Source organism: Pelophylax lessonae, assembly GCF_965119305.1.
Source record: "Pelophylax lessonae genome assembly, chromosome: 1".
Taxonomy (NCBI): Eukaryota; Metazoa; Chordata; class Amphibia; order Anura; family Ranidae; genus Pelophylax; species Pelophylax lessonae.
In genome coordinates, this window is record NC_138768.1 from 477,728,454 (window position 1) to 477,756,407 (window position 27,954).

The 27,954-nt window shown below is 43.4% G+C and overlaps 1 protein-coding gene across 1 annotated transcript; it reads right to left on the minus strand.

Annotated features, from left to right (window-relative positions):
• Positions 1–2,402: 2,402 nt before the first annotated feature.
• Positions 2,403–27,904, minus strand: LOC309547017 (potassium voltage-gated channel subfamily V member 2-like; the record flags this gene model as incomplete). Its single annotated transcript, XM_082246791.1, has 2 exons — positions 2,403–2,666; positions 26,672–27,904. 2 exons carry the CDS (start codon positions 27,902–27,904, stop codon positions 2,403–2,405), a joined length of 1,497 nt encoding a protein of 498 aa, XP_082102917.1.
• Between the last annotated feature and the right edge of the window lie 50 nt (positions 27,905–27,954).

The window sequence follows — 27,954 nt, forward strand, 5'->3', positions numbered from 1 at the left end:
ACTCGTCACTCTGCAGGTTGGTCATAGATTTGTGGTGTCTACTACGCAAAGGGGGTGAGTAGCCCCAGGGAAGTTGGAAAAGTCTTAGAATGGTTGGTGGAGGAGGAGGAGAAGAAGAAGGCCCTGGGTGGCTGGGGAGGAGAGGGTGGCTGGAAGAGCAGGAGAGGGTCCCTGGGTGGCTAGGGGAAAAGGAGAGGGTCCCTGAGTGGCTGGGGGAAAAGGAGAGGGCCCCTGGGTGGCTAGGGGAAAAGGATATGGCCCCTGGGTGGCTGGGGGAGAAGGATATGGCCCCTGGGTGGCTGGGGGAGAAGGAGAGGGCCCCTGGGTGGCTGGGGGAGAAGGAGAAGGCCCCTGGGTGGCTGGGGGAGAAGGAGAGGGCCCATGGGTGGCTGGGGAGGAAGAAGAGGGCCCTTGGGTGGCTGGGGGAGAAGCAGAGGGCCCCTGGGTGGCTGGGGGAGAAGGGCCCCTGGGTGGCTGGAGGAGAAGGAGAGGGCCCCTGGGTGGCTGGAGGAGAAGGAGAGGGCCCCTGGGTGGCTGGAGGAGGAGAAGGAGAGGGACCCTGGGTGGCTGGAGAAGGAGAGGGACCCTAGGTGGCTGGAGGAGAGGGCCCCTGGGTGGCTGGAGGAGAAGGAGAGGGGGCCCCTGGGTGGCTAGGGGAGAGGGAGAGGGTCCCTGGGTGGCTGGGGGAGGAGGAGAGGCCCCCCCCCCAATGATGCCAGAGACAGTTGCCAGGCAAGAGAGTGGCCAAAACATGGTGGAGATGGAGCCCTTTGCCCTACACAATGACAGCACCCGAGGTGGAAGGTGAGGGGTAACGGGGCTGTGACATCATATAGCATATGGACTCTGTACATTATTGGTAGTTTTGGTTGGAGTTGTCCTTTAGATGTTAAACTCTGTTGTTTTTCCCCCCAGCTGTGAGGGACTGAGGAATGACAGCCCACTATGCTGTGACTTATAGTGCCCTAGAATGTGGAGGACTGAGGAATCCTCAGTCCCTCACAGAGAGCACTACAAGTTCCAGAATAGCAGGCTGCCATGCCTTAGTCCCCACAGAGGGCACTACAAGTCTTAGCATAGCAGGCAGTAGTTCTTCAGTCCCCTACAGAGAGCAGTACAAGTCCAAGCATAGCAGGCTTCCATTCCTCAGGGAGGAATGGCAGTGCACTATACTGGAATTTACAGTGCCCTCTGTGGGGGACTCAGGTATGGCAGCCTTCTGCAGTGGCCTAGACTGTGGCGGACTGAGGAAGGGAAGTGTAAGGGGGTCTCTGGAAACTCTGATGCAAGGGGGAGCTTTGGTGACCACAGAGTTCCCTTTTACACCAGAGTCTCCAGCATTCCCCCTTAAATCGGGGTTCCCAGAACTCCCCTTACTTCAGAGTCCCCAACATTCCCCCTAAATCAGGGTTCCCAGAACTCCTCTTACATCAGAGTATTCAGAGTTCCCTCTTACAGTGTAAGGGGGAAACTCTGGAGACTCTGATGTAAAGGGGGCTCTGTGAAATATGATTTAAGAGGGGGACTCTAATGTAAAGAGGAATTCTGTGGACTCTGATGTAAGGAGGAGATGCTGGGGGGAATCTGATTTAAAGGAGAACTCTTATGTAAGGGAGGACACTGAACTCTGATGTAAGGAGGGACTCAGGGAATCATGACCTATAGGGAAATGCTGGGGACTGTGACGTAAGAGCAGATATATATATATATATATATATATATATATATATACATACATACATACATACCCGATGTTTAATGATCTTTGATTAAAGAATTGGTTCGAGAAAATTCTAGAAACTGTGAATTCATAGTACAAAGGTTAAGGCTCTAATTATATGCAATTTATACAGTTCATTTTTATCACATGAATTATTTTTCCCATTATGGGCGTGAGTGGGGCCTCATGTCCAAGTTTTGCCTTAGGCCTCACAAAGCCTAGAGCCGCCTCTGGTCCTTGCTGTACCTCAAAACCCTTCCCTCTTCACTGTACCTCCTAAAATGTTATCCGGTTATTGTAAGAACACAAATGTTTGTATTGCATCTTGTATTCATGAATATAAAGATAATTACTTTTAATCTGGAGATATAGTAGAGTTCCAGTTTACCTATGCCAGTAAATGTTCATGGGATCAGAAATATGATTGACACGTGACATCTAGTGTGATGTGTCATGGTAATGTGCATGTTAATGCCTGCATTACATTAATAAATGTTATATGCATTCGCATATTGCATTGCCATTCATCACCCCAATACACTAAAACAATACAGCTCCAATGCGCATGCATTGCAGCGCACCACAACACATGGTAACAGGTCTTTGTTTTGATTGTTTTGGTGCATCATGTGGTCCCTCATGGAAAAAATACATTAATGCAATGTACCAGGATGCCAAGGCCCTAATAGTTTCTTTGCTCTGGGACAAAGCATGTTCCAATCTTCTTAAGAATTCTCTCTTTCAGCCTGATTTCTGTTCCAGGGTTCCAGACACTGGTAGTTTCATGTGCTTTCAGCTTTGCATAGAAGTCAGAAAATCTGTTGTAGAGTATAGATATTGGCATGCCATTTAGGATGATCCCAAAAGATATGCAGAGGAAAGCTACAATACGTCCCAAAACTGTATCGGGAACTGTATCTCCATATCCTACCGTGGAAATGCTTACCTAAAAAAGAAAAGGAAAATATTAAATCAACAATATTATATAATCAAACACATACATTTCAATGATATAAAAACAATATTATAAAAAGGCTACATTGAACATTTTTCAATCAACAGTATGAATGTAAGAAATGGGATAACTTGATCCAAAAATGTAATTATGCATGTACTTTATATATTACTTGAATAGGTCTCCAACAAATGGAAATAAAAGTTTTATATAGGCATCCTTTAGATAAAATAGCTGTTGGCAAAAACAAAAAAAAATCATATTTTGACAATTAAATAATGTCTTGCATGAGGCGATTGTGCATTTGCGAAAAAAACAATTGAGTACTATCCCTGATCCTTTTTTGTTTTTTTAATTTGTATGAACATAATTTTTTAGGACAAGCTTTTGGAGTATGTTCGTGCAAATAAATAAAGTATTGCAGGCAGTGCTCACTGGTTTCTGGCAATAAAAAACCTGCAATACTACATTCAACAAAACATAAAAATGGATTTTTGTAAGATCTTACCGTAAAATCCTTTTCTCTTAAGCTCATTGACAGACGTAGTCTTCTTGATTCTCAAGAGCTGGGTTATGTTGTCTCCGCAGGAGTAGGACTAGGCAGAAAGACAAAACGTTCTGGCTCCACCTTAGGGGCAGTCCCTGAGGGTATATCCTCCCTCTCTCTGCTACAGGGAATCAGTTCTGTTTAAAGCAGTACAGAGAATTTAACCCAACCCAACTCAATGATAGAGGGGCGGGTACTACGTCTGTCAATGAGCTTAAGAGAAAAGGATTTTACGGTAAGATCTTACAAAAATCCATTTTTCTCTATCGCTCATTGACAGACGTAGTCTTCTTGATTCTCAAGAGCTGGGACATCCAGAAGCAGTGCCACAAATGAGGGGTGGGATTGACAAAATCAAATCCAATCTAGAAGGCCCAACCAGTGCCAAACTAGAAGTTTTAAAGGCTCATTATAAACAAAGAATGAGACTAAAGAAAAATTTTCCAACGGAAAAAAACCCTCGAAGTAGACCACTGGTCTCCTCAAATTGCGGCCTGCAAAACCTTGCGGCCAAACGAGGCATCAGACGATGCCATTACATCAACTAGACAGAAAAAAACTGATTCCCTGTAGCAGAGAGAGGGAGGATATACCCTCAGGGACTGCCCCTAAGGTGGAGCCAGAACGTTTTGTCTTTCTGCCTAGTCCTACTCCTGCGGAGACAACATAACCCAGCTCTTGAGAATCAAGAAGACTACGTCTGTCAATGAGCGATAGAGAAATAAATGCTGGAAAAATGGCATGCAGAAAAACAGTATCTCACAAAAGTGATTACACCCCTCACATTTTTGTAAACATTTTATTATATCGTTTCATGTGGCAACACTGAGGATATGACACTTTGCTGCAATGTAAAGTAGTGAGTGTACAGCTTGTATAACAGTGTAATTTTGCTGTCTCCTCAAAATAACTCCACACACAGCCATTATGTCTAAACTGCTGGCAACAAAAGTACACCCCTAAGTGAAAATTTAGAAATTGACCTCAAAGTGTCAATATTTTGTGTAGCCACCATTATTTTCCAGTACTGCCTTAACCCACTTAGGCATGGAGTTCACCAGAGCTTCCTAGGTTGCCACTGGAGTCCTCTTCCACTCCTCCATGACGACATCACGGAGCTGGTGGATGTTAGAGACCTTGTGCTCCTCCACCTTCCTTTTTAGGATGCCCCACAGATGCTCATTAGGGTTTAGGTCTGGAGACCTGCTTGGCCAGTCCATCAACTTTACCCTCAGTTTCCTTAGCAAGGCAGTATTCGACTTGGAGGTGTGTTTGGAATCGTTTTGTTGAAATATTGCCCTGCGGTCCAGTCTTCGAAGGGAGGTGATCATGCTCTGCTTCAGTATGTCCCAGTACATGTTGGCATTCATAATTCCCTCAATGAATTGTAGCTCCACAGTGTCGGCAGCACTCATGCCGCTCCAGTCCATGACACTCCCACCACCATGCTTGAATGTAAGCAAGACACACTTGTCTTTGTACTCCTCACCTGGTTGCCGCCACAAACGCTTGACATCATCTGAACCAAATTCGTTTTACTTGGTCTCATCAGACCACAGGACATGGTTCCAGCAATCCATGTCCTTAGTATGCTTGTCTTCAGCAAACTGTTCGCAGGCAACATCTTTAGAAGAGGCTTCCTTCTGGGATGACAGCCATGCAGACCAATTCGATGCAGTGTGCACCGTACGGTCTGAGCACTGACCGGGTGACCCCACCCCTTCAACCTCTGCATAAATGCTGGCAGCACTCATACGTCTATTTCCCAAAGACAACCTCTGGATATGATGCCGAGCACATGCACTTAACCCCTTTGGTCGACCATGGCGAGGCATGTTCTGAGTTGAATCTGTCCTGTTAAACCGCTGTATGGTCTTAGCCACCATGCTGCAGCTCAGTTTCAGGGTCTTGCCAATCTTCTTATAGCCTAGGCCAGGGATCCTCAAACTACGGTCCTTCAGCTGTTGTGGAACTACACATCCCATGAGGCATTGTAAAACTGTAACATTCACAGACATGACAAGGCATGATAGGAATTTTAGTTCTTGAACAACTGGAGGGCCATAGTTTGAAGACCCCCTAGCCTAGGCCATCTTTATGTAGAAAAACAATTATTTTTTTCAGATCCTAAGAGAGTTCTTTTCCATGAGGTGCCATGTTGAACTTTCAGTGACCAGTATGAGGGAATAAGAGCAATAACACCAAATTTAACACACCTGCTCCCCATTCACACCTAAGACCTTGTAACACAAATGAGTCACATGCTCCCTGGGGAAGGAAGATGGCTAAGCGGGCCCAATTTGGATATTTTAACTTAGAGTGTACTCACTTTTATTGCCAGTGGTTTAGACAGCAATGGCTGCGTGTTTAGTTATTTTGAGGAGACAGCAAATTTACACTTATACAAGCTTTGCACTTACTACTTTACATTGTAGCAAAGTGTAATTTCTTCAGTATTGTCACATGAAAAGGTATAATAAAATAGTTACAGAAATGTGAGGGGTGTACTCACCTTTGTGAGGTATTGTATGTACAGAAAGAGCATGTGGTTGTATCTAAGAAAAATATCAATCTCCATGCATGACAATGCTTCTAGTGATGAGTGAATTGCCCAAAATACGATTCGCCCAGTTTGGTGAATCCATCAAAAATTCAGTAAATGCAAACTGCTGTGAATGACATATAAAATGGGGGTGATTTTTGAAGGTCAATTATGGCCCTTTTAGAGGGCTGCTAGGTAAGCCATTGTCTAACAAATGATAGGCAGATGAAGATTTTGTTTGCCAGTGCAGAAAAGTGGCCTATAAGGGTGACAAAAGCTATATGCCTTTAAAGTTACATAAAACTCTGGTTTAAAAAAAAAAAAACTCTACTCAAGTATGTATTCTTAACTCATATCTTATATTGCTCTTTGCTTCCTCCAAATTGTTTTTTTGTGTTTTTTTTTTTTTTGTTTTTGTTTTTTGACGCTGTGATCCAACTTTCTGGTAGATGGTGGCTACATTTGTTCTCCATGAACCCACTGTATGTAGGAACATAGCCACTCTCTTCTTGCTCACTCTGAAGATGGACAAGGAGCTGTGAACTGTGGCATTTGTAGTGTGCATATGACTATAACTAACATTCACTGCTTGTTCCAAACAAATAGAAGTGAGGCATTAAAGGAGAGGTTATGGAGCTCAAGGAGAATGTTGCAGCACCACACTCAATCGTTTTAATACCTAAAAAAAAAAAGTGTAAAAACTGTTTATACCATTACTATCCCTATATTCCCCAAATTAGAGATGCAGCCCTAATGCATGACCTGGTAGAAATTGTCCAAAGGCATGACAGGCTAAAGCCAGTGCAAACAGGCCTAAATGCAGAGACAAAAGGCATAGACCACTGTTTTCCGACAAAATTTAGAGCTACAGCCCTCAGGTGGGCAAAATTAACCAGTGGCAGCACAGTATGGCAGCAGTGACAACCGTAACCGTGTTAAATATGGAGACATGCGGCACAGACAGCCATCTTCCTTACAAAGTTAGTGCTTCAGCTAATTTATATGGCTATTGTGACAGTGCTAGGCCCTGCCACTGTGTGATTATAGGAAAAATACACATCATTCGTGTTAAGGCAGACTGTGAAGCTTCAGAGCATTGTCGGATTGAGAGCTGGAGCTTGAAGGCTCCAAAATGTATTTTAGTAGGACTGGGCCTTCAATCTTGTGTCCTGGCCTTACTGGAGACCTGTAGGTTACGCAAGTGTAGGATGTGTACATTTGTTATAAGCAAGGCGGTGTGCTCCTGTGCGTGTAAAGACATGTATGTGATTTTTTCTGAAGGCAGATGGACTCTTTAGAGAGTTTGTAGGAGGGGTTCTATGTCAATCAGACTGAAAAAGTTGAGGCAACTAAGCGAGTCTGGGGGGACCAAGAGAGGGTCTATGAGACTGCGAAGGCTAGGACAACTAGATGAGTCCATGAGGCTGAGGTAATCTACGTTTTAGAGGAGTGAGAGAGCCCAGGGTGTCAGGAGAACCGTATCTAGAAGCCAGGAGTGGGCCAGTGCAGCGAGGTGCTGTAAGCAAAGGTTGAGTGAGCCAGGAGAACTGGAGAGCTGGATTTGAAGGACCAGTGCAAAGAGCAGCGGTGCTGCTGACAAGGGAGGCAGGTGGCTTAGCATTTTTAGTTGACTGTTTTGTTATGTGAAGCTGACACCCCTGCGTTTGCAACTGGGGTGTTGAGAACTTGTTTTTTTTTTTTTTAAATGGGCCTGCCAGGCCCTTAAAGCAGTAGTAAACCGCAGACTTCCGTGTTCACTGACTCTGGCTGTGTGAATGGCCGACCTTGGCTAGGAGCTCTAAAGGGATGACACCTGTATGTCTTCCCTTCAGAGCGCATGCATCGGTGACCTCCCTGAGTGTAGTGTGAATATCTCCTAAACACTGCAAGTTTAGGATATATTCACTGTACCTACAGGTAAGACTTCTTATAGGCTAGCCTGTAGGTGCAAGTTCAAAAGTGGAGTTTACTACTGCTTTATTGACCCATGGACTGACGCAAACTGATTAGAAAAGCTCACCACCACTGAGCTTAATTACCCCATATCATATTAATCAAAAATAAGCATAGGCACTACTGTTTGATGGCAATACAAACAAGTCTAAATGTGGATACCCAAGGCATTGGCAGTTGTCCTACTAACATAGTAGAGCTACAGCCCTAAATGTGGAGACAGGACCCAGGCAGCTGTTATATATATATAAAATGTAGAGCTACAGCCCTTAGTTTCAAATGGGTAAAAATTGGCTAGTCCCATCACATTCTGACAGCAGTGACTGCAGGCCTAAATGTAGCCACACATGACAGGTAGCTATTTTTTCATAAAAAATTAAAACAATAGTCCTTGGGTTTGGTTGGGTAAAAATTGACTATTGGACTATAATTAAACCTACCCAAAGTTTGTGGCACAAAGAGGTCCTCTGAGGCTATATGCATTGTTAAAGGTAATTATTTATTTATGGAAAATAAAGGGGAAAAAAAACTTTAACCCCCCAGAGGCAATTTTAAACGAGAAGACCTTATTCTTAATTGGCCTAAGGTATAGTGACTGATATAAGGTATCTAACTGTGGACCTATTAATAGTTTCCAATAGGTAAAAAATCTGAGCAGCTAAATTTGATGTACTACAATATATTGACAGATGAACGTGAATGTTAAAATTTACCCTTCCTTTGGTTATTTTTAAGAGACATTTTATATAAGGGAAGCCAATTTCAGTATGTCGGAGTTAAAGTCAGACATTCTGAAATTGGACAAGAGGGCCTCGATGACAAAATTGTCATTGAAAACTGGATGATGGGCTTATGATTCTGTTGTTTATTTTATATTTTTTCTCGTTCTATCCTTTTGATTGATATTTTCTTTAACCACTTAAGCCCGGAGGATTTGGCTGCTCAAAGACCAGGCCCTTTTTTCAACTTGGCAGTGCGTGACTTTAACTGACAATTGCGCGGTCATGCAATGCTGTACACAAACGAAATTGTATGTCCTTTTTTTTCCCCACAAACAGAGCTTTCTTTTGGTGGTATTTGATCACCTCTGCGCTTTTTATTTTTTGCGATATGAATTAAAAAAAGAGCGAAAATTTTGAGAAAAAATTACATATTCAACTTTGTCTTTTAAAAAATATCCAATATACTCAATTTATGTCATATATTTTGGCCAAAATGTATTTAGCTACATGTCTTTGACAAAAAAAATCTCAATGAGCATATTTTTATTGGTTTGCGCAAAAGTTATAGCGTCTACAAACTATAGTGTAAATACTGGACTTTACGCAGCTTTAATTTCTGACTGCCTATCTCATTTCATGAAGTGCTAAAATGGCAGGGCAGTACAAAACCCCCCCAAATTACCACTTTTTGGAAAGTAGACATCCTAAGCAATGTCCTGAGAGGCATGTTGAGCTCATTGTGTAAAGGAAAGTGCGCTGATTCAAAAAATAGGGTGTGCTGCTACCTTAGAGTGAATTAGATGAAATGTGTAAAGGAAATCAGGTGCGCTAACCCAAATTACATATAATGCAACTAAAGTTAAAGTGTAGGTGGGATCAACAAACAAAATTGTTATCCAAAATAATATATAACTCATACACATATACAATGTACAGTGATGGTCTGGAACCAAATCAAAACATGTGGGTCACAATGATTATAGATCAACGAGTGCAAATCAAACAAAAACAATCAAGTGATACACCAGTGTCCATCAAACAAAAAATGTCCAAAGGGGAAGTGAAAACACTCCCAATAAAGGATGAAGTCCAAATAAGTGCTGTGGTCACACAATAACTGGAAATGGTGTATAAGCCTCGTGAAAAATAGGTACAGCGTCCCTCCACCAGCTTAACTCCTTACCAGAGATTGAGAATGTAAGGGCATATAAGGATATCCCTGCTCCAAAGACCATGCAGACTCCAAACCACCCAGGCTGGTGATAGGCACACAAGAGATGTTCAAACTCTTACCAGAGAGACCTTAAAACAAGCCTTGAGTGGTCCTGAATTCTGTCATGCATGAAATCACTGTGAGATGGATGGCTGATGCGACCTCCGGTGTCTCATAACCAGAGCGGACCCAAAGATGAGCCTTAAACGATCCTGAAATCCTATCCTGCTTAAATACGGTGTATAGTGGATGGCTGATGCGACCTCAGATGTTAAATGGCCTTGTAGAAGTAGATGACAATAATCCAGAGATTTCTTTTATCCCAAAATGCTATTTAATCCAAACTCCCAGCAATCCAGCACAGACGTGTTGTGGCTCCTGGGGGGTGATCCGGGTGTCACCCAGCACAGGCGCCGGGCTCCCTGTCCTCTGATCCGGGCTCCCTGTCCTCTGATCCGGGCTCCGATCACTCTCTGGTCTGGTCTGGGGGGGGACTTCAAAGAAAACTCCAGATCGGCGAGAACTGGCACTGACTATGGCTGGCAGTCCATGATGGATGGATGGATGTAGTAGTGGAGAAGCCCCAATCACTCACATATAGAAGACTGATATGTTGAGCTCATTGAATATTTCATTTTTTTGTCACAGGTGTTTAAAATATAAAAACAAATTTTTTTTTTTTACACAAAGTTGTCAATGAAATGATCGATTGCTCACACATGCCATGGGTATATGTGTAATTACACCCCAGAATATATTCTGCTGCTTCTCCTGAGTACAGGGATACCACATATGTGAGACTTTTTGGGAGCCTAGCTGTGTACAGGACCCCGAAAACCAATCCCCACCATCAGAATTTCAAAGGGCGTACATTTTTCATTGCATTTTCTCACTACCTATAACGGTTTAGGAGACCCTGAAATGTCAAGATACCACAACCCCCCCCCCCCCCCAAATGACCCCATTTTGGAAAGTAGACACTCCAAGCTGTTTGCTGAGAGACATGGTGAGTCCATGGAATATTTTATATTTTGCCACAAGTTTTGGGAAAATTTAAAAAAAAAATTATTATTTTTTTTAACACAAAGTTGTCACTAAAAGATACATTTCTCACACATGACATGGGTATACGTGGAATGACACCCCAAAATTAATTCTGCCGCTTCTCCTGAGTATGGGGATACCCCATGTGTGAGACTTTTTGGGAGCCTAGCTGTGTACGGGACCCCGAAAATCAATCACCATTTTCAGGTTTTCTAATGGTGTAAATTTTTGATTTTACTCCTCACTACCCATCACAGTTTCGGAGGCCCTGAAATTTCAAGATAGCACAAAACCCCCCAAATGACCGCATTTTAGAAAGTAGACACCCCAAGCTATTTGCTGAGAGGCATGGTGAGTCCATGGAATATTTTATATTTTGCCACAAGTTTCAGGAAATTTACATTTTTTTTTTTACACAAAGTTGTCACTAAATTATATATTGCTCACACATGCCATGGATATATGTGAAATGACACCCCAAAATCCATTCTGCTGCTTCTCCTGAGTACAGGGATACCCCATGTGTGAGACTCTTTTTGCAGTCTAGCCGAGTACAGGACCCCGAAAACCAATCACCACTTTCAGGCTTTCCAAGGGCGTAAATTGTTGATTTCACTCCTGACTACCGATCCGTTTCGGAGGCCATGAAATGCCAAGACAGCACAACCCCCCCCCCCCCAAATGACCCATTTTTCAGAAAGTAGACACCCTAAGCTATTTGCAGAGAGGCATGTTGAGTGTTTTGCAGATCTCACTTTTTGTCACAAAGTTTTGGAAATTGAAAAATAATGCATTTTCCTGTTTTTTTTCTTAATTTTCCCCAAAAAATGAGAGCTGCAAAATACTCACCATGCCTCTCAGCAAATAGCTTGGAGTGTCTACTTTGCAAAATGGGGTAATTTGGGGGCGGGGGGGGGGGTTTGTGCCATCTTGGCATTTCATTGCCTTCAAAAGTGTGATAGGTAGTAAGGAGTGAAATCAACAATTTACGCCCTTAGAAAGCCTGAAGATGGGGATTGGATTCGGGGTCCTGTACGCGGCTAGACTGCCAAAAAGTCTCACACATGGGGTATCCCTGTACTCAGGAGAAGCAGCAGAATGTATTTTGGGGTGTCATTCCACATATACCCATGGCATGTGTGAGCAATATATCATTTAGTGACAACTTTGTGTAAAAAAAACAAGAAAAATAATAATAATTTTCCCGAAACTTGTGGCTAAATATAAACTATTCCATGGACTCACCATGCCTCTCAGCTAATAGCTTGGAGTGTCTACTTTGCAAAATGGGACCATGCTATCTTGAAATTTCAGGGCCTCTGAAACTGTGACGGGTAGTGCGGAGGTAAAATACACAATTTACGCCATTAGAAAACCTCAAGGTGGGGATTGGTTTTCGGGGTCCCGTACACAGCTAGGCTCCCAAAAAGTGTCACACATGTGGTATCTCTGTACTCAGGAGAAGCAGCAGAATGTATTTTGGGGTGTCATTTCATATATACACATAGCATGCGTGAGCAATATATCATTTGGTGACAACTTTCTGTAAAAAAAACAAAACAAATTGTCACCTTCCCGAAACTTAGGGCAAAATATAAAATACTCCATGGACTCAATATGCCTCTCAGCAAAAAGCTTTGTGTGTCTACTTTTCAAAAAAGGGGTCATTTGGGGGGTGTTTGAACTGTCCCGGCATTTTATGCTCAATCTTAGCCACACATCACCCACTCTTCTAACCACTTGAAAACCAAGCCTTTTCTGTGACTTTTTGTTTACATGAAAAAATATTTTTTTACTAGAAAATTACTTTGAACCCCCAAACATTATATATTTCTTTAAAGCAGAGGCCCTACAGAACACAATGGTGGATGTTGCAAATTTTTTTTGTCACACGGTATTTGCGCACAGATTTTCCAAATGCAATTTCTGCAAAAAAAATACATTTTTTTTTAAATTTAATGCACAAATACACTATACAATTCCCAATTGTTTGGTAAAATTTAAAAGATGATCTTATGCCGAGTACATACATACCAAACATGACATGCTTTACAAATTGCGCATGCCTGTGCAGCGGCAACAAACTACGTACATTTTTAAAAGTCTTTACAGGTTACCACTTTAGACTTACAGAGAAGGTCTACTGCAAGAATTACTGCTCTCGACCTGGCGTTCGCGGCGATACCTTACATGCATGCGGCAATAGCGGTTTACATATGACACTAGACCAACGCTGGCGTGCGCCTTTGTGCGCAAGCACGATTGGACAGGGGGGCTTGGTTTTTTTTTTTTTTTTAATCATTTTTATTGTTATCACAGTGAATTTAAATATCCCCTATGATAGCAATCTGTAGTGATAGGGTTTTTTAGACTCTAGATCTCTCCTCTGACTTTAACGCATCTGACCACACCAAAATTGGTGTGATGAGATGCTTTCTCAATTTTCCAATGGCGCTGTTTATTTCTGGCGAAACAGAAGTCATGAAATGCTCGTAGATTCCGGTATCTTAGGCCATAGAGATGATTGGAGCCATTCTCATCTCTAATCAGCTCTATGGTTTGATAATTGAACCACCGGCTGCACTCTCGGGTTAACCGGTGGGACAGGAGAGCCAGAGAACAACAACAGAAGGCGGCGGGAGGGGGGGGGGGGGAGTCCCCTCCCACTGTATGTAAAAGCAGTCTAGCGGCCAATAATCAGCTAGGATTGCTTTTACATGTAAGCCGACCGCTGACTGTAAAAAATGATACCAAGGTGATGCCTAAACCTGCAGGGATCATCCTGGTATAACCACTCAAAGTCCAGCAACGTACCAGTACATTGCTGGTCCTTGTTTGGCATATAGTGTAGGTTTTTTTTTTTCATGCAGGCTGAACGAAAAAAAGAGAACCTAACAGAAATCACCACAGGAATATTGTGTAGTATTACACACCATTAACTGCCCAACAACCAAATCCACTGATTTAATGGTGGGTATACATGACAATATGCCACGTATACCTAAAGGTATTTTAACTGCAGTGGTGAAATCAACCTACCACAGCTGCTGCCATCAGAGGTATCCATATACGCTGTTTGTGTCAGAATATATAAAAACAGTGTGGCAGCCGGTACCTGCAAGAGAAACAGGTTAACAAAAGAATGAAAAACAAACAAAATACAGTAGGAAGAGTAGAAGAACATAAAAATAACTGACACGACAACTGTTTTTGGCTTTTTTATTTTTAATTTTTTTGTATTTTTTTTTTTTAACACTTTTTTTAGTGAACTGCAATTTTCCAGCTTGGGTCTCTCAAAATGTCGATACCCATCGAACATCTATCGAGACCCTGTGTTTGTGTGCCCTACACTTTGTTGTGCTGTACAACTGTGCTGTAATACTCTACTAGTGTGTGGTAGCGCTCAAAACATTCCCCGATGCAGAGACCAGGTTGGTCAGGACAGGTGGGACAATAATAGCGGGTGTCACGCCTAAATCTGCGCCTGCTACAGACACAACATCTTCTTCGGGGGCGTCTTTAGGTAGGGGTACTCGGGAGGAGATGTGAAAAATGCCTCATGCAGCCGGCTCACTGCATCTGGAAGGGGAAGTTGGACAGGAACACCTCCTGTGTACAGGTAGGCATTGATGATCGCTTCTTGGAATTCTAGGAAGGATCCGGTTTGTTCTGACGCCCTGTATAGGACAAAGGGGTTCAGCATAGCCAATTGGAATAAATAAACAGACACTTTTTTGTACCAGCGTCTAGCTTTACGGACAACTTTACTGGCGTCAAAAGCTGGTCGTTAACGTCCACCCCTCCCATATTAAGGTTATATTCATGGACACAGAGGGGTTTCTCCATAACGCCAGTTGCCGTAGTAATTTGAACCGTCGTGTCTGCGTGAAGGGAGGACAGAACGAAAACATGCCGTGTATACCTCCACTTCACTGCAAGCAATTTGTCTGTTTTCAAGCAGGCTCTCTCCCCCCGACTAAGACGGGAATTTACAAGCCGTTGGGGGAAGCCCCGGCGATTAGGTCGCACGGTGCCACATGCGCCAATTTGTAATTCGAGCAGGTGACTAAATAGTGGCACGTTTGTGTAAAAATTTCCAACGTACAAATGGTACCCCTTTCCAGATGAGGGTGACACCAAGTCCTAAACTATCTTACCGCTGCTCCCTATGTAGTCTGGGCAGTTGGGGGGCTCCACAGTGCTATCTCTTCCCTCGTAGACCCAGAAGCTAACTGTATAGCCTGTGGCCCTTTTACAGAGTTTATACAGCTTGACCCAGTATCTGGCATGCTTGCTGGGGAGATACTGTTTCATAGCAAGGCGGGCAGAAAACTTAATCAGGGACTCGCCAACGCAGACAACTTGTTCGGGGATAAACAAGGCTGCAAACCGCTGATTGAAGTGGTCTACGGCGATGAATTGACGTGCATATAAATTTGATTGATCCACAATAGATCTGAAAAGATCTTCCGTGTAGAACAGCTCATAAAAATCCAGGGGCGTATTGGCTGTTTCCATGTGGATTCCAGGTTGGGCAGTGAATGGGGGAAGTACTGGCGCTGTAGTATCAGTGGGTTGCCAATTGGGATATGCCAGCGCATCTGGGAGGGCACTACGGGCTCTACGGGCCTGTCTTCGAATAGCTGGTGCGGTGGCTGCGGGCCACTACTCGTGCTAGCCACCGCACCAGCTTCAACTGCACTTATGGGACTCGCCAAGTCACCAAGTTTTACTGCAGTGCTGGTTGCACTAGGTCCAGGGTGTACTAGGCCGCTGGCGCTTGCCAGGCCACCAGAAGGATGAGCGGCACTAGTACCGACACTCTGCTCTATATGAGCATCCTGCGATTCCTGCATCTCAGCAACTCCAGAATGGGGCCGGGTACGCCTGATTCTATCAGGGACCCATCCGTCATCTGAGCTATCTGTCAGGGAGCCGCTGCTGTCATCAGGTTTGTATACTGACCCTCATTCTGCCAGCGAGGCTTCCCCATCGCTCTCATCGGACATGGTCAGTATACTGTAATACCTCTGCACTACTGTACCACCGTTTGGTCATTTTATTAACTAAATTTACCGGTACAGTAGTGCGACTCACATGTAAAAAAAAGCACCTGGTTGTCAAGGACTATTTCAACCGCTACCAAAAAAAGCTGCTAATGCTAGCAGGGATCAGGCCTGACTCTGCTACCACAGCTGTTTTGTGTGTTTTGTTTTTTGTGACAGTAATCTAATGATTACTGCACTTGCCTGGGTGGGGTGGGCTGGGCGGAGGGGTTAAACACAGGTGCTGAATCAGCCAAGTCCATCCTCACCACTAGAGGCTCTGGTGAACAGCTGCTGGGTCTTAGACTCCGCTCCCTGGGGAGTCTTGGGCTCACAATCCGGTCCATCCGCAGCAGTCTGCTATCGGGTTCACTACCTTGCCTTGCACCCCTGCCTCCAACAGGGTGCAGTTGTCACCTGGCCACAGGTGACCTGATAATTACAATGCCCAGCAAGCAATCTGTAGTTCCTCCTTCAGCTACACCAAGCTGTACACATGTGTATTAAACACACTCTAAATTTGGTCTTTAGACATACATAGGAGGCGTAGACATAGTCAAAGATCTGCTTATATAAGCGCCATAAGGATGGGCAGGTATGGTTTAACCACTTGCCGACCGCCGTCAGTATATTTACTGCGGCAGTCAACCGCTCCTGGGCAAACCAACATAGTACTATGTCGCTCGCCCAGGAGCCTGTAGGGGGGCGAGCGCACGCCGGAGGCCTCAGAGAAGAAAACAAAAATACATGAAGGATGATCATACCACAGCGGTTGCTGTATGTGCATGTGAGTACCACACCTGCTGTTTTGCAGTTGGCGAAGTGGGATAGTCTATACCCGGGGTCCTCAATAGGCGGACCCACACGGTCTTAAATCTGGACTGCTGAAGCTGTCTGCTTCCTTCTGTCATCAGCGGGGGGACAGAATTGAGAGGATCGGAGTGGCTGTGTCTTACACTTGCAGCGCTGCATGATTACAAAAAGCTGAGTACAAAGTCCCGCCTCCTGGGCCGGCTCTTACCTATGATAGACAGAACACTGGTGACGTCTATCATAGGAGCCGGTGTCCAGGAGGCGGGACTTTGTAGGACATCTTCTCCGCCGGGTAAGAACTTGTACTCGGCTTTTTGTAATCATGCAGTGCTGCAAGTGTAAGACACAGCCACTCCGATCCTCCCGATCCTCTCAATTCTGCCCCCCCCCCGCTGATGACAGAAGGAAGCAGACCGCTTCGGCGGTCCAGATTTATGGGGGCACGCACACTGGTCACTGCATTAATGGGGGCACGCACACTGGTCAATCTGCATTAATGGGGGCATGCACACAGGTCAATCTGCATTAATGGGGGCACGCACACTGGTCGCGCTGCATTAATGGGGGCACGCACACTGGTCGCTCTGCATTAATGGGGGCATGCACACAGGTCAATCTGCATTAATGGGGGCACGCACACTGGTCAATCTGCATTAATGGGGGCACGCACACTGGTCAATCTGCATTAATGGGGCACGCACATGGTCACTCTGCATTAATGGGGGCACGCACACTGGTCAATCTGCTTTAATGGGGGCACGCACACTGGTCGCTCTGCATTAATGGGGGCACGCACACTGGTCGCTCTGCATTAATGGGGGCACGCACATGGTCGCTCTGCATTAATGGGGGCACGCACACTGGTCAATCTGCATTAATGGGGGCACGCACATGGTCGCTCTACATTAATGGGGGCACGCACACTGGTCGCTCTGCATTAATGGGGGCATGCACACAGGTCAATCTGCCTTAATGGGGGCAGCAACACTGGTCAATCTGCATTAATGGGGGCACGCACACTGGTCAATCTGCATTAATGGAGCACGCACATGGTCGCTCTGCATTAATGGGGGCACGCACACAGGTCAATCTGAATTAATGGGGGCATGCACACTGGTCAATCTGCATTAATGGGGGCACGCACATGGTCGCTCTGCATTAATGAGGGCACGCACATGGTCGCTCTGCATTAATGGGGGCACGCACACAGGTCAATCTGCATTAATGGGGGCACGCACATGGTCGCTCTGCAATAATTATGGCACGCACATGGTCGCTCAGCAATAATGGGGGCACGCACGCTGATCACTCTGCATTGGATGGGGGCAAGTTTTGGGGAATGCCTTTTTTTGTTGTTGGCGTTATGTATTTGGAATTTGACGGTCACTTTTCCGGACCTCGGACTGAATGGAAAATTTGTAAGTGGACCTTTCAAGTTTACATTTGAGTACCCCTGGTCTATACCATTTGCCATTTGGTTATTTGATCAGTATTCATGAATTGGCAGTATCCACAGCCACCACACTTAAAAGTGCCTAGTCTTTTGCAGGGGTCTCTGCAATATTCACCTACAAATTCACTATGCATCAGATAGTCTTTATGGGCTTTTGATTTGGGGTATGTGATCAATGTTTTTTTCGGAAAGAAAAGGATTCAGATTAGGATCAATGCGTAAAAGATGCCAGAACTTATTAATTACATTATAGATTTGTTAATGTTGTGCTGTGTATTGCGTAATGATGCGAGGGCCATTTGAATTGGATTTCTTATCTTTTCTATCTTTCATCTTTCCAAAAGTTAAGTTGTGTCATGTATGTTGAATCGCACGTCTAAATGCGTTTTGTTTTTTGAAGTAGCGTCCACTGAGAAGAGAAGAAGAAGTCACGTGACCATGACGAAAGGCCTAGAGACGTTCAGGCAATACCCAGAAGTGCAGGAACATGGACGGCTCGAGACCCAGAGTGTCCAGTCGCTGGCTGTTTCATTTTTAACTGTAAGTTTCTATATTTTTTAAAGCGGTAGTATCCCGCTTTTTGACACTTTTACCTACAGGTAAGCCTATAATAAGGCTTACTTGTAGGTACAATTAATATCTCCTAAACCGGCACAGTTTAGGAGATATTTGCAGTGAATGCAGCCGCTCTTGCGAGCAGCGCATGCACTCTGAAGGTCCGGGGGGATCTTCAGTTTTCCTTGCCGGGAGCTTGCCGGAAAATCATCGTCATCGCGGCTCCAGCCAATCACAGCGCCAGAGCCGCCGAACCCGGAAGAGATGCCGAGGGATCATGGTAGCGCCCGCAGCGATGTCCGGGGGTCCGTGTCGGGGCTTCGTTCTAAGGTAAGTAATGCATAATGAGCTAATATGCGATCCATACTAGCTCATTATGCCTTTGTCTTGCAGGTTTTTTTTTTTTTTTTTTTTCGGGTTTACAACCGCTTTAAATAAATCTCATACATAAATACTCTGCTTTCTGCATCCTTACTGGTGGCTTTTTAGGAAACCATGACGCCCCCCACCCCCCTTGGATTGCTCTAGGAGAGTCAGGAGCCCCTATTACCAGCCCCATACTTCCTCTTTTTATGCTGTAACCTTACAGCAGTAAGGTAAGGGTGTAGTACACCCGGAAATTTTACTTCGGAATCATCCACCATAGGTGTTGTCATCACCCAAGTGGACACCTTTCACAAGATCGCACATGGATCACCATTTTTTTTATGAACTCTATTTGTTGCTTTATTTGCACCAGGATTATTTTTTATAGTTATGAACTCTTTCACCAGTCCTATTATGCTTTAATCCCTCCTATATATATCTCTCTTCCTATTTATTATTGTATTAATATATCACTGCAACTTTTATCTTGGATCCACCTTTGTTGTCACCCAGTCAGTTCTGGATGACCATCACTGGTATCATACTACAGTTTTTGTAGTAGCACTACCAAGCACCTTACTCGGATTTTATCTACAGCACCTGTACCGTCATCCTTTGTTTTATGATAAATTGGTTATATCACTCTAGGTTTACTTCATCCATTAGTGTCACCTAATTATTATTGTAGGATTGGCACTGCAGTCACGTTATAATATTTGCAAAAGCACCACTTAAGCACCTTACACGGAGACCCTGTTTACAGCACTGAAGTCACTTTTAATTATTTCGTATACAGTGCTTTGCGAAAGTATTCGGCCCCCTTGAACCTTTCGACCTTTTGCCACATTTCAGGCTTCAAACATAAAGATATAAAACTGTATTTTTTTGTGAAGAATCAACAAGTGGGACACAATCATGAAGTGGAACAAAATTTATTGGATATTTCAAACTTTTTTAACAAATAAAAAACTGAAAAATTGGGCGTGCAAAATTATTCAGCCCCCTTAAGTTAATAATTTGTAGTGCCACCTTTTGCTGCAATTACAGCTGTAAGCTGTAAGGGGTATGTCTCTATCAGTTTTGTACATCGAAAGACAATTTTTGCCCATTCCTCCTTGCAAAACAGCTCGAGCTCAGTGAGGTTGGATGGAGAGCGTTTGTGAACAGCAGTTTTCAGTTCTTTCCACAGATTCTCGATTGGATTCAGGCCTGGACTTTGACTTGGCCATTCTAACACCTGAATATGTTTTTTTTGTGAACCATTCCATTGTAGATTTTGCTTTATGTTTTGGATCATTGTCTTGTTGGAAGACAAATCTCCATCCCAGTCTCAGGTGTTTTGCAGACTCCATCAGGTTTTCTTCCAGAATGGTCCTGTATTTGGCTCCATCCATCAATTTTAACCATCTTCCCTGTCCCTGCTGAAGAAAAGCAGGCCCAAACCATGATGCTGCCACCACCATGTTTGACAGTGGGGATGGTGTGTTCAGGGTGATGAGCTGTGTTGCTTTTACACCAAACATAACGTTTTGCATTGTTGCCAAAAAGTTCGATTTTGGTTTCATCTGACCAGAGCACCTTCTTCCACATGTTTGGTGTGTCTCCCAGGTGGCTTGTGGCAAACTTTAAATGACACTTTTTATGGATATCTTTAAGAAATGGCTTTCTTCTTGCCACTCTTCCATAAAGGCCAGATTTGTGCAGTATACGACTGATTGTTGTCCTATGGACAGAGTCTCCCACCTCAGCTGTAGATCTCTGCAGTTCATCCAGAGTGATCATGGGCCTCTTGGCTGCATCTCTGATCAGTCTTCTCCTTGTATGAGCTGAAAGTTTAGAGGGACGGCCAGGTCTTCGTAGATTTGCAGTGGTCTGATACTCCTTCCATTTCAATATTATCGCTTGCACGGTGCTCCTTGGGATGTTTAAAGCTTGGGAAATCTTTTTGTATCCAAATCCGGCTTTAAACTTCTCCACAACAGTATCTCGGACCTGCCTGGTGTGTTCCTTGTTTTTCATGATGCTCTCTGTGCTTTAAATGGACCTCTGAGACCCGGTTCACACTTCTGCGTGTGCCGGGTTCGCATGTCATGTCGGAGCGCACTGCTCCGACATGACATGCGATCAGCTGTGCGGTGCGAGTTTAGCCATACAGTTTGTATGGCTAAATTCGCACCGCACCCGCAGCAAAGACGCACAGGAGGCATTTTTGCTGCCGCATCAGGATCGGATCGCACAGCGGTTCACACTTGTGCGATCCGATCCTGTGCGAACTGCACGATCGCACTGTGATATGCGATCAAACTGGGGGTGTCGTTAAGATTACATTGACACCCCCAGCGGATCGCATATGGCAGTGTGAACTGCCGGGGGTGCGTGTGCGATGCGGGAACAGGCTGCGAATTCGCAGCCTTCCCGCATCGCAATAGTGTGAACCGAGCCTCAGACTATCACAGTGCAGGTGCATTTATACGGAGACTTGATTACACACAGGTGGATTCTATTTATTATTAGTCATTTAGGTAAACATTGGATCATTCAGAGATCCTCACTGAACTTCTGGAGAGAGTTTGCTGCACTGAAAGTAAAGGGGCTGAATAATTTTGCACGCCCAATTTTTCAGTTTTTTATTTGTTAACAAAGTTTGAAATATCCAATAAATTTCATTCCACTTCATGATTGTGTCCCACTTGTTGATTCTTCACAAAAAATTACAGTTTTATATCTTTATGTTTGAAGCCTGAAATGTGGCAAAAGGTTGAAAAGTTCAATGGGGCCGAATACTTTCGCAAGGCACTGTAACTTGTAGTCTTTGAGTTATTTTAAAGCTTAAAGTGGAGTTCCGGCCTATTTTGCAACTTTAGTGATTCCTGGAGTGCTTGCTATGCTGATCAACAATTGGGCATTTTCAATTTTTTTCAGGGGTCCCTTACCTTATTTTCAGGGCATTTTTGATTGTACTTCCTCCTTCTCCCCCCTCTATGGCCACGGCCACTGACATCACTTCCGCCTTTGCATTGCATCCTGGGAGCTGTTTGTCATCACTCCCAGGAGGCTGGAATCAGGAAGAACTCCCATAACACTCCCTGGAATCAGGAAGAAGGACACAGCAGATTACACTGCGGCTTCAGATGCCCACGTCTAAGATGGCCGCGCTCAGACAGCGTTTTTAAAAGTAAGATTTTGACTAAAATCCAATACTGTACACCTTGTAAGTATGAGAATAGCGGTTCTGTAAAGGGCAATGGTATTATAGGGGTATTTTTAGTTAAAAAGGTATTTGAGGCCGGAACTCTGCTTTAACTAACCCAAAAATACAATTGAATTGGTACTGCTAGCAACTTTCTATCCAAGGGTGACAAAACTAACTTATCATACTATATGTATTAAGAAGCAGCATTGTCACCCAATGATTCTCTCCTGTTTTGAAATACAAAAAAATCCTCCCATTTAAATTACAAAATGTGGAGTTTTTAATAGTTTACAGAAGATAGCTGGAAAATCTGATAACAGATTTCACTTCAGTGCACAGACGTTACAAGGACATATGATTTATAGCAGGATCAACAGGAATTTTTCTGAACTTGTAGAAAATGCGCTTAGACTGAAAAGAGAAAATAAATGCAGCCACCACACCTATGTTTGTTTGTGGGTTTAGATATACTTAAGATATCTCATAGATGTACAAAAGCTGATAAAGCACCAGAACAGCTGTTTATTTAAAGTGGAACTGTAGGCTAGTAATTGAAAAAGGGGAAACAGGCAGGATTTTGAATGCAGAAGAGACATGCTTTGTCTCGTCTGCATTAAAGCTTCTTACCTGCCTGTTTGCCCCTGTACAGTAAACTGTGCAAGTGCAGCTCACTGCACAAATTTGACAATGCAGAATCTGATGGAACTTCCACACATGCATGTCGTCTCTGCTCGACCAATGACAGCGGCTGACGATTGGGACCTGGAAATTGGCTGCCAGAAGATGTAAGCAGCCAGCAGGGAGTTGGTGCATTGCTGGATTTAAGGTGAGTATAGCTCTGCTTTAAAGTGGTTCTAAAGCCTAATTTTTTTTTTTACCTTAATGCATTGTATGCATTAAGGTGAAAAACTTTTTTTGCTGCACAATCCCCCCTCACCACCCTTATACTTAAGCTGAATCTTCATCCAGCGATGTGCATGAGATCAGCAGTTCCCTCCACTCTCACCCTCCTCACTGGGCAGATTGATATGGCTCCGGCTGCTGTCAGTAAAATCCTGTAAAAAGGGAGTGGGGGGCAGGGCCAAGCTGCACTGTCTCTATCAATGGATGCAGAGAGGGTGGCTCGGGAGCAAGCCTGCATGAGTGTTCCCAAAGAAAGTGGCTTCCTATGGGGGCACTCAGCAGAGAGGGAGGAGCCAGGAGTGCCAGTGGGGGACCTGAGAAGAGGAAGATCAGGGCTGCTCTGTGCAATACCATTGCACAGAACATGCAAGTATGATTTGTTTGTTTTTTTTTATTATAAAAAAAAAAGTGAAAGCTTTACAGTCACTTTAAAGAGGAAGTAAACTCTTCAAAAATGTTTTTCTTTTTTCCCCCTGCAAAGTAAACGCATAATGTGCTAGTATGCATTGCATACTAGCACATTATGTAACACTTACCTGCAACGAAGCCCGCGTTGTCCCTGCTGATGGCCGCATCCATCTTCACCCGTCTTCCTCCTGGGTCTGCGGACTCGGGCTGTATTACTGGCCGGAGCCGCGTGACATCACTCCCACGCATGCGCGCGGGAGCCGCCAGTCACAGCACAGGGTTCTGAAGAAACGGCACGGGCCGCTGTTTCTTCAGAGCACAAGCGCCAATGACGTCATCGGCGGCATGCAATGTAAATATCTCCTAATTGGTGCAAGTTTAGGAGATATTTACAGTACCTATAGGTAAGCCTCATTTTAGACTTACCTATAGGTAAAAGTCATCAAAGTGGTTCTACAACCACTTCAAAGTGTTTTTTGTAGAGTATTTAAATGTGTATGTAAAATTGTAAATATTGTTTGTAATATGTTACGTTTAGTTTTAATGAACTGAAGTTATAGGCCTCGTTCACATGGGCACACTATAGAGTGCGTCTGTGTGAGGGCCGTGTTTCCCATACAGTCCCATTAATGTCAACTGGGACACACTGGCTGCATGGACACGGCTGCTGCTCACAATCTGACAGCCGTGCAAGTGTAGGTGCGCAGCCACAAACGCGGACAGCGTACGTTTAGGGCCGTGCACTGGAATGGTTGTCAGATTGGGAGCAGCGCCTGTGTCCATGCAGCTGTTGTATCCCGATTGACATGAAGGGGACTACCTGCATGTCTGTGCAGGCAAACACATGTGAAAGAGACCTTAAAAATGCACACTATGTATGGTTAAGCAATGGGCTTAGAAGAACTTATAAAACTCCTCCCAGGATATGCCGAACAGTCAAAGCCTTGGCTGCCGTATTGGGTCAAACTGTATATATTTTATATTTTACTTTGCCTTTTTAGCTCTCCAGCCTGTGTCTAGTTGATAAACAATGCTGCATATGTCTAACTGTTTATTTTAGAATTACACTAAAAGCTGATCTCAAGCTTTAGTCAAGTTTAAATCGTTCATTTGGAACCAAGCTGCTCCAAGCAAACTATTTGCTGTTTAAACAGCGCTCACAGCAACTGCATCTGTTAGTGAAGGTAATAGTTAATTTGGACCAGCATAGTCCAAGCAAACTATTTAAAGGGTAACTCCCCTTTCATGGGAAAAAAAATAATATAGCATATACAATTGCAACACAAGTCATATTGTAATTGAATGTTATTAAAAATTACCTTTCCTTTTCATTCTGCAGCTCTGTAATTTTCTGTAAAATGCAATATGGCTACCTGGAGGTGTTCTGTACACAGAATGTGTACAGAACGCCCCCCAGAAAATTAATTTCCTGCTTGTGTGATTGGCTCACTGATTTTCCCAGAAGTCTACACTAAGGTACAAGTCAGATTTTTGGCATCCCCTGCAACAAAAATGTAATGTTTGGTAAGATTCTGCAAATAGGAAATAACATCTAAAGGGATGCATACCCTTTACCTTTCTTTATTGGAGCCATGATTCTGCAGCAGCTGAATAATAATTAGAAAAACACTCCCATTAGAATTCTTATTGTTGTTTTTGACTGTGCGCTGATATTTTACCTGTTATACTCCCATTAGACCCAACCAGCATATGGGCACAGAGGAACAAACAGTGATTTCTTCAGAATAACAAAAGGTAAGAATCTGCAACAAAGGTTGTTAAAATCCTTGTAATGTACAGAGATCACCCAGAGGGGAATGTTTTTCTCAACAAAAGTGGAGTTAAGCTTTAACTGCATATGGCAAAAAGCAACCAACTTTCTGAAATGTATTTAGAATTCAAAGATCTACATTTAACCACTTGCCGACCGGCCGCCGTCGTTATACGGCGGCAGGTTACGGTGGTTCGAGGTAGCGATCCTGGGGACGCACGCGGGATGCCGGAGGCGCGCATGTTCCCCCATTCACTATCGGGGAAGCTGATTCACGGGGATCAATCCCTGTGGAGAGAGAGAACGGCAGTCTACTGTTGTAAACACAGCAGACCGTTGTTCTCTCAGAAATCAATTGCACAGCCCCTGTGTTCCTCCTATATAGGAACACAGGTCTCTGTGTTGATTCCATAAGCCCATCCCCCCACAGTTAGAAAACACCACCTTGGCACACATTTAACCATTTGATCGCCCATGGGTTAACCCCTTCCCTGTCAGTGTCATTATTACAGTAACAGCGCATATTTTTAGCGCTGATTACTGTAGTAATGTACATAGACAAAAGTGCAGTGCTAAATCAGAGAACTGTAACAGCTCTCCCTAGAAATACAAGTGATGAAGTACATACAAAACCAAGTCAATGGTATAGAAATTATACATAAAAAAAAGTCCCAATTAAATGTATAAGGTGAAGACATCCAAGGTGGTCAGGTGAATCATACTGTGAATGTATCCCATCACCAACACCAGAATAGCAAATGCGCTCACCAGAGGATGTTGACCCAAGATACTGTACAGCATAAGGGTCAAAAAAGGCTCATGTGATGGTACTGCAATTCCTAAGATGGACTGCAACCACAGGTGTTCTCCAGGTGTATATCCAGTGGGATGAATGGAGGATGAAACTCGCAGACATCAAAGACCATAAGGATAAAGACCAAAGGGAACAAATATAGTGTAGTGTATTATGTGTAATTCTCATTTTGTCACTAAAGAGAGACATACTGAAAGCTTGTCTTCACCTTACTGAATAATAACATGGAGTGATATCTCTACACTTGGGTTTTTTAACTCTTTTAGGTACATATTTATTGTGTAAAATATTTACTATATAAACCTGGTGTGTGTTAAATGATAATTTAGTTTTCCTAAAGTGTTTACAGTTTTGCATGTACCCGATAAATGTGTATCTGCTATTTCAAAACAATGTCTTATGCCTTCAAAATATTTTAAAATATTGTTTATATAAGGTTTACATTTGAGACTGGTATATTAGAATTACCTTACATTACTCAGAAGTATACCCAAGGGTACTTGTATCATATTTTGAGATCCACTTGCCTACATACTACCTCAGTAACACTGCAGTATATGTGTTTATGCTGTTTTTGTGCTCTGAGTCTCTTGAGTTATTTTAATGTTACAGCAATAGTAATTACAAAAATAGAGAAGACAGGAAAAAGCTTACCGCTGCCCACCACCAAGTATCGGGAATGCTGGTAAAATTGGTCCCAGGTATATCATGTTCCACAGAATGCATAAGAGCAGAGAATGTAAATATCCCCATGGCAATAAACAAGAATAAACAACAAACTTGTTGAGAGCATTGGCGAATGGTGAAACCAAAGGCTCTAAGCCCCGTGGAATGACGGGCCAGTTTTAGTATTCGAAATATGCGCATTAGACTGATAATTTTTAGCACCTTTCCAAACTGTCCCACTTGCTCCATTTTTTCAATATCATCACGGTGCACATGTATGTCTGCTTCTTCTGAGAATCTTTCAAATATGATCTGAATGTAAAATGGCAAAATAGCAACAAGGTCAACGATATTCAACACTGTTTTCAGGAATCGTTTTATATCTGAAGCTGAAAATAATCTCATGATATATTCTGTGGTGAAAAAAATTACACAGATAACTTCCACGTGTTCCATATAAGATTTACCATAAATATTCATGTGTTTCAGTTCCTCTACTGTGCTTAGACACATGGTAACAACAGAGACTAAAACAAAAATGCTAGATAGTATGGCAATGATTTTGGCTGGAATGGATGAGTAGGGGTTTTCTACTAGATTCCACATTTTTTTCCGTACACCACCAAACCACTTGCCTGCAAAGTATTTTTCATGGTCAAGATAATCAATTTCGGCTTCAAGTTCCCTCTGTATTTTAAGATGCTCATTCATCTCATCCTGATGTTCTTCAAAAAGACTTCTACAACATTTTTGTGTGTAGTTTAAATTAATGCCCCAATATTCTATTTCCTCCAGGAAATTAGCTGGGCACAACTCATCCATTATCCATAGAATACCACTGTGGTAGAAATGGAAAATATAGCAAAAAACAGATGGATCCCGATCAAAAAAATATTCATTCCTCTGCACCGAGAAGTCATCACAAAAGTCCAGCCTTTTGATTGGGTCAAGGCAAGTTGCCATTCTTCCAAGCCTAGTAACAGGGTATCGTGCTGCTGCATGGCAGTTGATTTGAAACTGTTTTCCTCCAACATTGAGGTTAAGGAAAAGGTAATTCGTTTTTGTTGTTGAATACACAAAGCTGGGTTTTTCTTGGTCAGAATTCCTCTCTGGAACAGTGAAGCAACAATTTCCAGTGTATATATCAATCAGACTGTGAGTGTGATCTCCAATCTTTACGTTAGCTAAGGGGCCTTTTCGTCTGATACATACATCCTTCATGGTCATAACCTTTATGACACAGCAAAAAATTGTTTAAATAGTAGATGAGA